General features: G+C 34.6%; 1 protein-coding gene across 2 annotated transcripts; it reads left to right on the forward strand.

Moving 5' to 3' along the window:
- Positions 1–2,107: 2,107 nt before the first annotated feature.
- Positions 2,108–14,441, forward strand: LOC103708543 (flavin mononucleotide hydrolase 1, chloroplatic). Of its 2 annotated transcripts, none has more exons than XM_008793510.3 (7): positions 2,108–2,415; positions 8,441–8,516; positions 10,794–10,845; positions 12,538–12,652; positions 12,725–12,795; positions 13,635–13,808; positions 14,158–14,441. In XM_008793510.3, the coding sequence occupies exons 1-7, from the start codon at positions 2,216–2,218 to the stop codon at positions 14,181–14,183; spliced, it is 714 nt and encodes a 237-aa protein (XP_008791732.1). In that variant the 5' UTR covers positions 2,108–2,215; the 3' UTR covers positions 14,184–14,441. The 2 variants fall into 2 exon arrangements, with proteins under 2 accessions (XP_008791732.1, XP_008791731.1); XM_008793509.3 differs by having other exon boundaries at positions 2,112–2,415; positions 13,721–13,808.
- Positions 14,442–14,667: the final 226 nt, after the last annotated feature.

The following is a 14,667-nucleotide window of genomic DNA, read 5'->3' on the forward strand; positions in this document are numbered from 1 at the left end:
TCTTGAATCATGGTGTTGACAAGGGAGGTGAAAAGCCTGGTTAGCCTTGGTTGCTGTTAAGAATATTGGTACTATGAAGAATTTTTGCAAAAGAATTAGGGTCAAACACTTGAGGCACTACTATTTAGCAATCCTCTGCGCTCTTTTTCTTTCCTTTCTTCTTTTATGGCTTTCTCTATTCTAATTATTTATCTTCTTAATCTGAATAAATTCCATTAGGTACTGTGTCCTTATTTCTCTCTCTCTCTCTCTCCCTCCCTCCCTCCCCCCAAAAAAAAGAGAAATTGTATGTCTTTTGAGAAGCAAACTATCTAGTGATCTTCCTAAAAATTAATAACTCTTGTTCTATGAAGATAGTAAAGCAGAATTTGTGGGCATCCTCTTTTCTTCTTCATGTACCATTATATCCTCCTATGAAGAATTAGACATGATTGGATGATGACTCTATCATGATCAAATGATGCTAGGAGGTGTGTATAGTAGTCCATGTAAAAAAGTCTAAGTACTTACATTCATTTTGGAACCAAATAGTTGAGTTCGATCGCTCATCACTTGTTTGTGCATCACTTATTGTTGGGTGTATATTGAGTAGGGCAAGTTCTATTCAACAGATACTATTGGTCGGTGTGTGCATGGCATTGTGATTTTCTGGTGTTTTGACAGGATCGAAACTTTTTAATCTTTACTCTCTGCTTTTATCTTTTGTAAAAGAATCTTAAATCAATCAATGACTGTTTATGCAACAGGTTTAGTCTTGCATCAAACATGGGGGAGAAAATATCAAAATATAATGAGTAGGGTTGTTTCTAAGAATAATTAAATAACAAATTCCTGACATCGACTCTTTATAATGAAAAAATTCTATGGTAGTGTGAAACCTTCATGCTTTTTTACAAAAAAATAATAATATAATTTTGCTTTTCTTTTGTTTGTGTGCACGCATAAATGTTCAAGGAATCTGATCATAAAGAAAATAAAAAAAAGTTAATTATTTGCAATCTTTATATACTTCTTACCAAGCTTTCAGAGAAAAAAAATATAGACAGTGTTTGGTGATCCAAACATGATCACTAAAATGATCCTAGATCTCTAATGATTCAAGATTATCGTATTAGTATGGTATGTTTCAATGACTTTTGAATATCCACGAGTAACCCGTCAGGTAGTTCATTAAAATCTAAGATTATTAACCATATAGTAATATTATCAAGCTTTTAAGAAAAAAAAAATACAGACACACACATTGCTTTCTTGAATATATGACCATCTAAATTATATAATGTACATGCCACATGCTAATATAATTAAAACCACTTTATCCACAACAATCAGTTTAAAATGCAAAGTAATTGTTTTTTCTTGAACCCTAACCCTAAATTTACAAATCTACAAAAATAAATAATGGCCATTATTTCTATTAAATAAATAAATAAATATTCAAAAGCTGGTTTCTTATTTAGCAATAGGGGTGTTATAGGCTACATGTTTCAAATAATACATTGTACTGTTTATCAATCAAAAAAATCGTTATAATGACCGTAATATTCCAAAATTTTTATATAAAAATAATTATTATTAAAATTTATTTATATTGTAAGAGGTTGCTAGGATTTTTTTTTCATGAATACCTTCATAAATATCGAATTTTGCATGAATATACTTCCAAAATTAATATTTGCATGTATACCCTTGTAAAATACTTGTTTTGCCATTCTACTCTTTTTTTTAATTTTTTGTTTTTGCATATGTATCCATGTTATCTAACGACGTTAAAAATTTAGCAGTTTCAAATTAAAATGACTAAAATATCCTTAATGGGTAGACATGCAAATAAATCGCGATTCCAAAAAAAAAACAGAAACAATAGTGTAATTTTAAAATTTTATTTTATTTTTAATTAATATAAATATGATTTTTTTTAACACCGTTAGAACAACTGTTATATTACGGGTATTTGTACAATAACAGAGTTTTACGAGGGTATACATGCAAATATCAATTCTGCATGGGTATTCATGCAAAATTCGATATTTAGAAGTGTATATATGAAAAAAAAAAATCCTAATAAATAATATATTATAACGGTAGAAATTTTTTAAAATTTCGGATTTTTTTAACCAGACGGAGGTCGACGCCGATCAAGGGATTCAAAGGCCTCGCTTTCAGTTCGCCAGGTGAAGCCGTTTTATCGTCGTCGTCATCTAATCTTAATATTATGGTGGCTTGCCTGTCCCGGTCCCCCGCCGTCTTCTCCACACTTCCAAGGCCCCCAGCCTCAAGGCGTCGCCGGGCGATGGCTGCCAAGTGCTCGACCTCCGGCCTCACAGAGCAACATAAACTCCCTGTGCTGCTCTTCGACGTCATGGACACCATCGTCCGGGATCCCTTCTACCACGACATCCCCGACTTCTTCCAGTTCGTGTCCCCTCTCCTTCCCCCTTTCGTGTTGGGTTTTCTCTCTGCTGGATCTTTCGTTGTGTTTTGTGGTTTTGGCTTTTGGGATTCATCTGATAATGTGTCCAAGATCGTTCGCTTTTTTTTGCTGGATCTTGTGCATCAATTAATTGCTGTTTGGAGCTGATGATATTTTATATTGTGGATCCAAGAGTAGCAATTTGATCCTCGTTAGTGGAGAAATGATTGAATAAAAGAGTTTAGATTGCGAGAAAATTTGAATTGTTTTGTGATTCATGTAGTTCTCAAGCAAAATAGCCGTAGTGAGATATCGTGAATTGTTTTTTTTTCTTGTGGCTTGGTGTTTAAATTTGCTGAAGGAGCTTCATCCTTGCTGATGGATTTACTACTTCGTCGAGTCGAACATCACAAATATAACTTCAATTCTATATTGGATTTCTATCACAGTGGTTGAAATATTAGCTTAGGTCGCAACAGAGAAAGAAAAGGGGGAAAAAGTAAATAAGCTAGAATAGAAAAAGGATTTTTAACTGACATAAGAGTTTCCCTGGCACTTTCTAGTTTATAATATAGTTGAGGCAATTGTTCATGGCCGAAACTCATGTTGCATGATATGACTCTGCCATTTTAAACAAAGTTCGGTAAAAAAATATGCAATAGAATAAGTAGAAAACAATATATTGGTCATTTCAGAAGGATAAAATCTTGTTAGAGTCACTTGCATGGTCATTGCCTATTTTGATTTTTTTTTTAAGAATTTCCTCTCTGTCCTTAAGTGCTCATTGCCACATATAAAGATTGAGATATATTGATCATATATGCTATAATTGAATTATATTTGGAAATTAGGAGATTTGTATGCATTTCAAAAACATTCTACTGTTTCCCCATGAAACCCCCTTTTGTCTTTGAGGGAAGAAATCCTCTCAGGCCTTGGCACTAGGAATTGGCCTCAACTGATCCTATACCTATTTCGTTCGAGATACAACATGATAATGTAGATCTTAGTCTGACTATGTTTATCACCATTTTCAACTCTAAGTAGTTCAAAATATGAATTTGCCAAAACCAATTCTTCATTTTGATGTGATCAAAGCTGAAGGAAAAAGGTCATAATAGTTGAGTATGCCTAACGCAATTTCAATGGAGATGCATGAAATACAACACTGCAATCTGTTTCTCTATCTTGGGATTGTATGTCAAAAAATGGAGAAATCAGTAGATACATATCTGATAGAACTAGAGTTAGGTGGACAAAAAAAGAAGATGCTTCTAACATGTTAGTTAATGGCTCAAGCATTGGCTACTTAAAACCTGATAAAATGGCATTCAGCTCATAATCATGTTCAAATACGATGCCAAAAAGGTATCAACTTTGTATAGGGGTGCCTATTCTCATATCTTGCTGCATGTTGATCCATGCCAAAAAGGTATTAACTTCGTGGCAGGTACAGGGACAAAAACCCTTGTTGGCTGTCACAAGTCTTGCCATGTCATTGGGACATGACTAACCTGACTTGGCATAATATGATACATAATGTGCCAGCCCATCACTGACATGGGCATGGAATACGATGTATGCATAATATTTATGAATGACTTTCAGACACCAACAAAGGCTCACAATAATGCGATTGAAGATATTGATGTGGGTGTGTGGTACTACGAGGAAGGATAGGTTGAGAACCAATAATCTAGAGCTGTGGAAGTTGACTAATTGAGTATTAATTGAAGAGAACTAATTGACATGGTATTGGGAGGGGAAAACAAAGATTTGGAGGAGCCTTCGTTTGAATGACTTTTAGATCAAAAAAATAAGGCAAAGACCTAAGATTAGTTGGCTGGAATATGTAAGACAATATTTGAAAAATCTCCCAGCAACTTTTGATATTTGCCCCTAGGAAAAGAGATTGGCGAATAGGTATTCATAAAGGCAACCTCCAAAGATTAGGATTAGGCAAAATCCTTTTGAGAACATAATTATTATCTTAAGGTTATGGTCATATGTGATAAATGTTGAAGCTGGGTATCTGGGTTTTAGATCTTCTTTTTTTTAAATAATTTTGAGGGACAGTCTTCTATTTGTTTTTAATTTTATGTCATTCATAGTCTTACAACTAATATATTTGTTTTAAATCACTTTCATGCTAAACAAGACGTCTTTCTGAAGATGTTAGCTACATACTCACATGCCTAATTGTAAATATGTAGCTATTTCTTTAAGTCTACAAATAAATTATGTTTGTTTTAGATTTTTTTGCTCCTCATCCAGCTCCATGTTATTATTTTAACCCAACAAAAAGAATGATAACTAGTGTTTCATGTTCATCTTCACCCTGTACTTACTGCTTTGATAAGTTTTCTGACTGAGAAGAGACACCAAAGACCAAGATATGAACCCTGTGGGAGCAACTTTTTTGTTGACACGGATAAGAGATTTGTATACAACATGATACGAATACATTGCTATAGTAAATCTTTAAAAACAGATATGATCAACGTTGCATGGACATAGACACGAGACATATCCATGTGTCTGACTCGGTAGGAGAAAAAAAAAGAGATTCACGGATAGATAGAAAAATAATTATTAGTACAAAGTTTAATAAAATTTTATAATAGAAGAATTATCAAAGTGTTTTCTATGGTAGGCATAATATATCTTTTGTTCTTAAGCCTAAACTCCAAATCTATTAGTAGGAAAATGAATCATATTATCACGATGGTGATAGTCTTGGTTTCAATTTTAAACTTTATATTAAATTGTTTATATCTTATCACTGAATATTAAAAAATATAGGTATTATTTATCATGGCATAGGTAACTCATAACATGCATTGATTATTTTATTTGTTTATGGAAATAAAATAAGCTTTACAAGATCGGACATGATATTAAATGTTCTAAAAAGAAGGGTAAGAGTAGTTATCATGTAAGCTTTTATCAATAAAAATAATTTTATATTTAGTGGCCAGTTGGAATGCTTTACAAGCAATACGATCTCTTCCCAATAAAGGATTTGATGGTTGTACGCCAAAAAGATTATTGATAACAAATAAAGTAATATTTTTAGATATTTTCATCGTTGATATATAATATTTATTACTCAAAATAAAATATTTTTAGAAGTTTCACATCAGCCTGTTTTGCTTGATGCTTAGATTTCTAAGTTCATAGCAATTTAAAATTTAAAAAAATCTTGACCACCACCAACACAGCACTTCTTGATATGCCTCTTGTTCTCTCTCCCTCCGCTCCCCCAAAATCTAAACTCCCTTCTCTGTCCTTCCCTTTCTCCTATCTCTCCCACTTCCCCTGTTCTCCTTCTGTCCTTCACTATCCTTTCCTTTTAGCATGCAAGCTCGTCTTAAGCCCTGCAGGCTAGCCTAGTCGCCGATTGATCACCACCCCCGACCTCGACAAAGGACCACCACCAGCCCACAACCTAGGTCCACCCAATCTCTCTCCCTCTCTTCCTCCTCACCAGCCTCACTGCATTTTCCTTTATCCTTGCCTGATGCATTGGATTATCATATTGGGTATGGCAGAAAGAGTAAGACTCTTCATGATGACCTAAGGGCTAGATTTGCATGTTGAGTGTGTATGTAATAAAGTCTGATACTTGTCAACTTCTTGATGTGTGTTGGCCCAATTTTTTTGGTTCAAACTTGCGACTCTCGGTAACGCTGCTGTTGAGTGTGTATACAACAAGTTTGACATGTGTCGACTGATCAATACATGTCAACTTAACTTTTTGGTCTCGAACTTGTTGGTGCAAGTAACACCGGATATGATATGCCTATGATATATATATATATATATATATATATATATATATATATATATATATATATATATATATATATATATATATATATACATGTGTATTATATCTATCTGGAAAAAAAAAACATCAATAAACATACTAGGCTATCATAAGATCATACATCATACTTCACGCATTAACTTGAACATTCATAAACTCCATCATTAATTCATCATCAAAATCAATATACTACAATTCATACTCCTTACAATAACATAAACATTAACTTAAAAATTAACCATTCACAAGTGAGATGTCAACATTCTTCAAGAAAAGAAAAAACCTCCATAGAGTATCTCAATTCTCAAGCACATGAATGGGGTATTCAGCAGTTTTTTTTTTCAAAAAAAATAGGGCAGTGGGAATAAGGATCTTACACCACTTTAGCTATATTCGATTAATATCTGATATGTATCAGATGCATATATAGCATGCAACTTGAAGTATCCTCTAGGTGGCTATGCCTCCGCCTTTAGTGGAATAAAATTCATAAACTTGCATCTTTGGCAAGGAAACATTAAGATTATGTCCCGAGAAAAGTGGAAACCAAGGTTAATGGACAATTTTTTTAACCTCACCAGGAGGTGAAAAATATGACTAACTACATCTAGGATTTTATATGCTTAGTTGCATTTTGATAAAAAAATCGAGAGGTAATATATTAGTGGATTTCTTTGGCTATTTTTGATAAGATGAAGATGCCTAGGCATGGAATGTTAGTAATTCATACTAATTTGAGGTTAAATTTACTCATTATGTATACTTATCCTCATTGATGTTAATAATCTCTATGTATCCTGATAGCGAAAGTATGCCAAGAGCAAAAGCATAGCATTAAAGCATGCAAATAGTAACCATAACATGTCACCAGATGTTCCAATTGACTCGCGAATCAACTTATGTGGTTGAATGTTTAGATCTAACATATCTTTGTACTCATGTAACTACCCAAGACCTTAACCAAAAAAGCTAGCCATAAGGTATTTTTTGAATTTCTTAGCCTATGTAGGTATCCAAGATCTTTTTTATGCACAACCGATGTGGGACTAGATACACGTCAACCTGGGCTCTCACATACTCCCTCCATTTAGGCTCTAGCATCCTCATTAGGATAAGGATCCAAATCCAATCAAATCTAGTCACAAACACCACAATCAACCCGTAGTCAATCCCAAAAGGACTCATGTTGCAATATTCCCTAATCCACATTAGCCATAGGCTATGTTCGCTTTGATATTATTTGTAACAATCTAGGACCCCATTTAAAAAGATTGGCTAGAAGGTATAAGTACCTAAGATCTATCCATTGCATAGTTGATGTAGGACTAAACACACCTGCATGAGTCTTTGGATACTCCCTTCCTTTTAAGCCCTAGCATCTTCACTAAGCCAAGGGTCCAAATCTATTCAAATTAAATCACAAGTACCAAATTCAATTACAAACATTACGATCAGCTCGTGGTCAGCCCAAATGGGTCTGTGCTATAGTATCCCCAAGTCCATGTGAGCTTGGACTGGGTCCATTTTTATACCATTTGTTACAAGTCAGGACCTCACCGAAAAATGCTAAGTAAAAGGTATTATTTTGGTTCTTTGGCCATGTATAAGTACTCAAGATCCCTCCAATGCACAACTAATTCGTGACTAAATACATGCCAACATGGGCTCTGACAACTCATATAGGGAGGTCGTAACTCATTTAGACAACATTTGGTCCTTGATGAAGAGTAAGATAATAAGGAAGATGAAAGAAGGACAATAAAGAAGTTAAAAGAACATTTGACCTTATTAACGATGATGTTGACATAATATGTGGAGACTAGACTTAGAAAAGAGGCTTAGTCATCAAGGATTAAAATATCATAAATTGTGCTCATATTGGTCAAGTGCCACATGATATACACATTTTGTTGACAAGTGGTAGTCATTGGCATGGAAAGATACACAAGTCTATAAATAATATGCATTTACAAGTGCCTTGCTAAGATTTTAGTTTGTTCACTTTCGCTTAAACATGAATTTATCTCTTGACTACTATAAAGTAATAGTTAGATTTTTTTTCTCAATGAAGATGGTTGGTTTGCTTAAGCATATGGAGCAAATCTAAGAATCTTGATTTTTTGTGTGATTATTTAATTTGTTTCTTGTACCCATTTAGTAATTTATTATTTCCCTTTGACTTGAATCTCATTTTATAGGATGTCCATGAAAGAACTCTTAGAAAACAAGCACCCTACCGCATGGGCTGAATTTGAGAAGGGGTTGATTGATGAGGTATGTTTGGCAATACTAGGGCAAAAAATTCTTCTGCTATATCACATTAGTTGATAAGTAGTTATTAATGTGTTTTCATACTTCTTTAGCACTTTTGGAGTATATACTTTTGCTGCTACTTTAATCTCTTTTATCTTTCGTATCATATTTTGGATTGGTTAGACTTCAGTTAGGGATGAGTTGACCAACATTCAAATTTTCAGCAATAATTCCTAATCGTATATTTAAGTGCTTGTTGGCATGATATGCAATGCATGCATACCGCTTCAATGCCATACTTGCACATAGCATGTGCATTATTGGACGCATGATTTTACTTTGCGTGCTACCATACCATGTGTTGTCAAGGCTAAACATGGCATGATATTGTGTTAGTGCCAGTCCAATATGCCACAAGCACATGATACTTATATCCTTGTCCTAACAATAAAGGAAGTAGATAAGAGTAATTAAGAGTAATATTAAACGTATACCTAAAGAATGACCATGAAACCTAAATAATTCAACAGGAAAATATCTAGTACTAGTGAAGAAGTGGGTTTTACTTTTGTTATAGAAGTGCTGAAGGTAAATTTGACTTCATGGGATAGTAAATATACTATTAGGCACAACTGTTATATCTAAGTTTGTAACACTTGATCTCAGAAATGATTTGATACAAGGAAACTTCATCATAAACCAAAAATTAAACGTATCGATACTGATATTGGTGGAGATCAGATTGCTATTGTAAACAACTATACTGACAGTTGGTACAGTTTGTGGTGTTGATACTAGTGTCATTGCCCACTTCTTTTTTTTTTGTTTTGTTTTGTTTTTGTTTTGTATTGTTTTATGTTTTCTATTAGGGTTAGGATTCAAAAATGGTTGTAAATTGAGTTTATGGTGTCAGAAATGGCACCCGCACCATTTTTTCATTTTTTATTTTGTGTCATTTCATGGTTGCTAATGGGGTTAGGGGGAGTTTATATTTCAAAAACATAGCAGATTGAACTATTTCTGTGTTTTTTTTCTGAAAACATGAAAAGTAAAGAAGAAAACATAACTAACTTCATCCTTTCTTCTGCGTAAAAGGGAAGTCCATCCGTTTATTAAAAGATTAAAATAATGGTTTATTAAAAGATTAAAATAAAAGATGAAAAGGTGGCTACTATGGCCTCTATAATGGCTGTTATAGCAGTTTCATTCCAAAAATGCTATGTTAAGCTTCATTGTAGTGCCATATGGCACCTGGATGTAAGGCACCTGATATACTGGACAAGAGCCCACTATGGCAGCTACTGTGCTATGAGCTCAAGGTGGGAACTATACCAGTTTAGCAATTATATGTCAAATCTAGTGTTACTTGGACATGACCAGTGTCATGTGTTTGAATGTCCAAAAGTATCTAGCACGACAACTTTTTAAAAGTTATGAGGATTTGAATTGATTCGGATTCCCTAACGTAAGACATGGTCTACTCTCAAAATCCAAAAGTCCGCAGCTAAGGAAAGCCTCTTCTTCATAAGATCAAGAAGGTACTCGCTAGTTTCGAAGATTTGAAAATCTCCCATACTTGGAGAGAAGCAAACCAACCGGCCCTGCAGGAGCAGCTTACCCCACGGCATAAAAATGAGAAGAAAACTGCTCTGCTATCCAGTCAGAGGCCATCAGCCACCCCGGCGAACTTTTTTTACGAGGAGCAATCCGGAGGGCTACACGAGGACTAGGCAATCAAGCTTTTCCAAACACAATAGTCTCCTCAGTTTGGTATTGCAAAGATTCCATCCTCGGTGTGACCATAAATAAATAAAAAAAAAAATGAAAATAAATAAATAAGGAAGTACGTCGATTCTGTTTGAAACAAAGACAGCAGGCAGGCAGACACGTCAATGCAGGCACTCGTGATTCCGGGAGACATGGGGACATGTCAATATCTAGCATTTCCTCCTTCTTAATGAAGCCATCTAGTTTTCAATATCGAGCATTTCCTTTTTATTAAGAATGGAGTCCTGTAAGAGTTTGTTCTATATGTCTTTTTTACAAGTACTTGGAAAAATGAAGCATGCTTTCTGTTTTCACTATGTTCTTCCCTTCCATTTGCTGCCCAATATTTGACAGTTCCAAACTTTCTTTAATGATACATCAAATGCTTTTTTGGGCCACCTAATTCATCTTTCTTCCATTTATGATAGGACACGAGAAAATTTACACCATTAGATGTTATTTATTCTGAATTTTGGAGATCACGTAATGTGGTTGTAGAATGTCTAACAAACTCTCTTCCACCTATTTCAGAATGAGCTTGCTAAAAAGTTCTTTAAAGATGGAAGACCATTTGATTTGGAAGGTGAGAAGAAATGCTTAATGTGTTTGTAAGTTTCAACTTCAAATGCTATCTATTTTTACTCATCAACGATGCAATTTTAATTAGATTTGTAGTATATGGTCCCTTATAAACATTGGGTATAGTGATTCTTCTTGCAATTTAGAGATAATATGACCTGTAAACTTGATATGTAAGACACTATCTTATTCTCCTGAACATATTCGACTGAGGGATCCTTATGCATATATAGCTGGAAATAAGCACAGTTGCAGGGCGGCAACCTAAATCACTATGACAGTTGTTGAAGTATCAAGGGTGAATTATTGTAAACATAGAACAGATTGGGTCTGTACCTCAAATTTAAATCCTGGATAAGGGATTACATTGTTGCATAATTTATGTGGCGTAAATAAGTGGCAATTGTTTTTAGACATTAGCAGTCTGAGGAAGTATAATATGGCATTGTCCTTAATTAAACTTGTAAAAAGAATGCAAGTTGGTGTAAAGCCTACGAACATGGAACCTTAAACATAGGAGAAAACATACAAAGTCTGTCATCAAACAAATGCTGAAGCCGTTCCAGGGATAGAAAATCTGTCTTCAGATAAATAGGATGACATGGTTATTGTAACATTGAAGCTTAAGTGAAAGATATGTAAATCAGAACCATGGTCAAGAGGCTTTTCATGTAAAAAATAATATGAAGCAGTTCTAAGTGTATTGAAGGATTCCTTTTATTAGCAAACAAGGATGCTGAAGTTTGAAAACCTGAGGTTTTAGCAGAACGATGTGTGGATTTTCTAATAGGTTATGGCTATCCCTCTTTTTTCTCCTTCGGGAAAGATGGGGGAGGGGTATGTCAGCAGTCAGCTATCACAGCTTATAGATTTATTTATTTATTTTCCTGTGGTGGGGGGGGGGGGGGGGGGGGGGGGATTAGGGTTATGTCAGCAGTCAGGCATCGCAGCTAATAGAGATGGTGCATTAAGAATTCCATCTATAGAGAACAACTTTCTTATGCTGCTGTATGAGCAGCATCAGTGTCATATGCCAGTTTGCCTCCCGTTGAACCTGCTTCTGTCAATTATCTGCCAGTACCTTTTCTTCTTTATGTCAGCTGCTTTTCTTGTTTGCTGCTTTCTTCTAGGTAATGAAAACTCCTCTGTACTTTATTTATGTTAAAGAGAATGGAGACTTCAACCAGCCTATATTTTAATGAATTTCTACGACCAGGGAAAAAGAAAACCAAGAAAGAAAGAAATCAAGAAAAATTGCTGCTTCATTTATCAAAAAAGGACCAAGCACATGAATCCCTATCAAAACGTGTCCTTTTCAAAGGATATTGTCTGTGGTACGGCTTAAATGAATTTAGTTCTCTTTTTAATCCTGTATATCCTATTATTGATAAGATCTGCAGGAATGCCTATACATATGTTTCTCCACAAGTCTATTCAGATATTAGCAACACACCTTGTCATGATTATGCTGAGCGGAGAATAGCTCGCATACAAGCAGTTCTCTTGAAATTAATTACTATATTTGGGTATACTTATCTTTAGCTAGTGCCCTTCTGAAAAAGTAGCTACTACCTGCTTAACTCGTTACCTTACCTTCTCGCCTTATATTTGGGTATACCTATCGTAAATTACTCAAATAATGTATTCAGATCATTTATCCACAATTGAAATTGGCCAATTTATTAATTTCTTATAGGTCTCAAACAGTGCATGCTAAGAGGATATTCCTATGTTGATGGCATTGAGGAATTGCTCCACAGTTTGAAAAGAAACAACTATGAATTGCATGCTTTTACAAACTATCCAATATGGTCAGTTTCATACTTTTCCTAAACAATTTCATCAAGATATTCCTTCACTATAACTGAGATATGTTGTATTAGGTACAAGATGATCGAAGAGAAGTTACAACTCTCCAAGTATTTGTCATGGACATTTTGTTCTTGTATAATTGGTAATTATTCTGCTCATCATAGAACCTTCATTTGTTTTGAACGTTGAAACCTTGATAGTTGTCAGACCTTTCATGATATTTCTGATGTAAATATCTCACTTATGCACTTAAAAGTTTAACATTGTCAATAATATTTAGTAATTTATGTGGAGAAATATCGATATTTGAAGAAGCATGGGCTTCAGAGAACTGACAATTTACCATAGCATTAGAAAATAGTAAATTGGTTTATTTATGAGTCATACTATTCTTCAGTTTATATATTTAAATGAAACCCTTGAATATTGCTTCTTTATGTTTTTGGAAATTCTTTTGCGTTATCTGATTAGTTTTCAACTTCTGTCGCGTTCTTGCACATTGTAGACAGAAGACCAAAGTTTCCACCATAGAAACTGCAGACATCCATCCAAAATCTCACCTTTGCTGACCACCACCTGAGACATGTCTTCATTGAGATTGGTTCAATGTTGAGGTTTTTTTGCTTTTTCTTTTGTTTTGTTGCTGAAATAGACTACCTATTAGTTAAGTAAGAGGATAAAAGAGAATGAAGGCATGGAAACAGAACAGGGGATAAGCAACTCAAAATTCTTACATGGATAAGACTGATCACACCTGATCAGTGAAAAATTCTTACACCAATCATTTTTTTATTTACGAGTATTACGCAAAGAATTACAAGCGGATGAGTGTTCTTTGTCTGTAATGTGTGTCAAGTGTCAAACCACACTCCACCTGTATGCTAGGGCTTGTGCGAGGTGCTGATTGGACTGGTGGTGCATATTTTCAGTCTGATCTGAAACAGCAAATTTTAATTGAGCAAATGGTTGATTTTTGAGCAGGCACAAAAAATACTCCAATACATCAGTTTCTACTGGCATCTGTTACTTCTTTTGAGTGTATCCATCGATTTCATTCTCATACACAGGGAAAAGGAAGCCTGCCCCAGAATTTTATATGGAAGTGTTGCATCATCTTGGAGTTGAGCCAGCAAGCTGCATCTTCATTGATGACAGGTTTTTTCTGCTAAAATTGCTATAGGCCCAAAAAGATTATTTTCATTTGTAATGATATACTTTTTAACAGTAAATCTTGGTCGACCATTAAAAAGTTGAAAATATCGAATTCAGTAAGGATATCATTCTTGTCAGATGACACTGACTTTCCAGAAACATTGAAAATAAAAGAAGTATTACCACAGCAAGAAAGGTTGTGGAGTTATAATGTGAGGAGAGGGATTAGTTACAATTCCTTTCCAGTGATCAGCTAGCCTGTGATTCCGGTTATTGTTTTCCTTTTTTTTTTTTTTGGTAAAAATTGTTTTCCTTTTCTCTTACTGAAGTAATTGATGCTAACCGATTTCAGGATGGCAAATGTTGAGGCAGCTGTGAACGCTGGCATGTTCGGGTTGCAATTCAGGAATGCAGATACCCTCAAACAAGAATTATCTTCATTGGGGGTTGAGGTAGTTAATTTGGACAAATCATAAGCCAGAATCTATCAACATTTTCCATTCTTAGAGGATAATCTCACTGTATTTCACCAATTTGTTTCAAATTGTTGTTCCTATTAAGATGCATACGTCTGTATAGTTTCTTGGAGGAAAACAATAAAAAGAGGTTCTTTTGCATGGACTTTATTTGCTATAGCATATTTCTATGTCATTTCATTCCTTGATCATTTGGAATGCTTGCCTGAAAATACTATGACAATGTCAGTCAAGGGACTTGTACCATTTTCAGAAAATAACAGTCATAACAATAAGTGACTTGTACCGGACAAAAGCTATCTTTGGTGGCCTTGGAAATTGGCAATGGTGCCTTTCTATCAGATATTTGGCCAGGTAAAAGTTGAGGCCAGTATCATTATACATGG

Source organism: Phoenix dactylifera, chromosome 10, assembly GCF_009389715.1.
Source record: "Phoenix dactylifera cultivar Barhee BC4 chromosome 10, palm_55x_up_171113_PBpolish2nd_filt_p, whole genome shotgun sequence".
NCBI classification, from domain to species: domain Eukaryota; kingdom Viridiplantae; phylum Streptophyta; class Magnoliopsida; order Arecales; family Arecaceae; genus Phoenix; species Phoenix dactylifera.

Excerpts from the sequence above, each read along its gene's own strand:
- LOC103708543 (XM_008793509.3), top strand. The coding sequence starts at position 2,216 with ATGGTGGCTTGCCTGTCCCGGTCCCCCGCCGTCTTCTCCACACTTCCA. Across the intron at positions 12,653-12,724 it reads TTTACAAACTATCCAATATG|GTACAAGATGATCGAAGAGA; the intron begins GTCAGTTTCATA and ends ATGTTGTATTAG. Across the intron at positions 12,796-13,720 it reads ATTTTGTTCTTGTATAATTG|GGAAAAGGAAGCCTGCCCCA; the intron begins GTAATTATTCTG and ends TCTCATACACAG.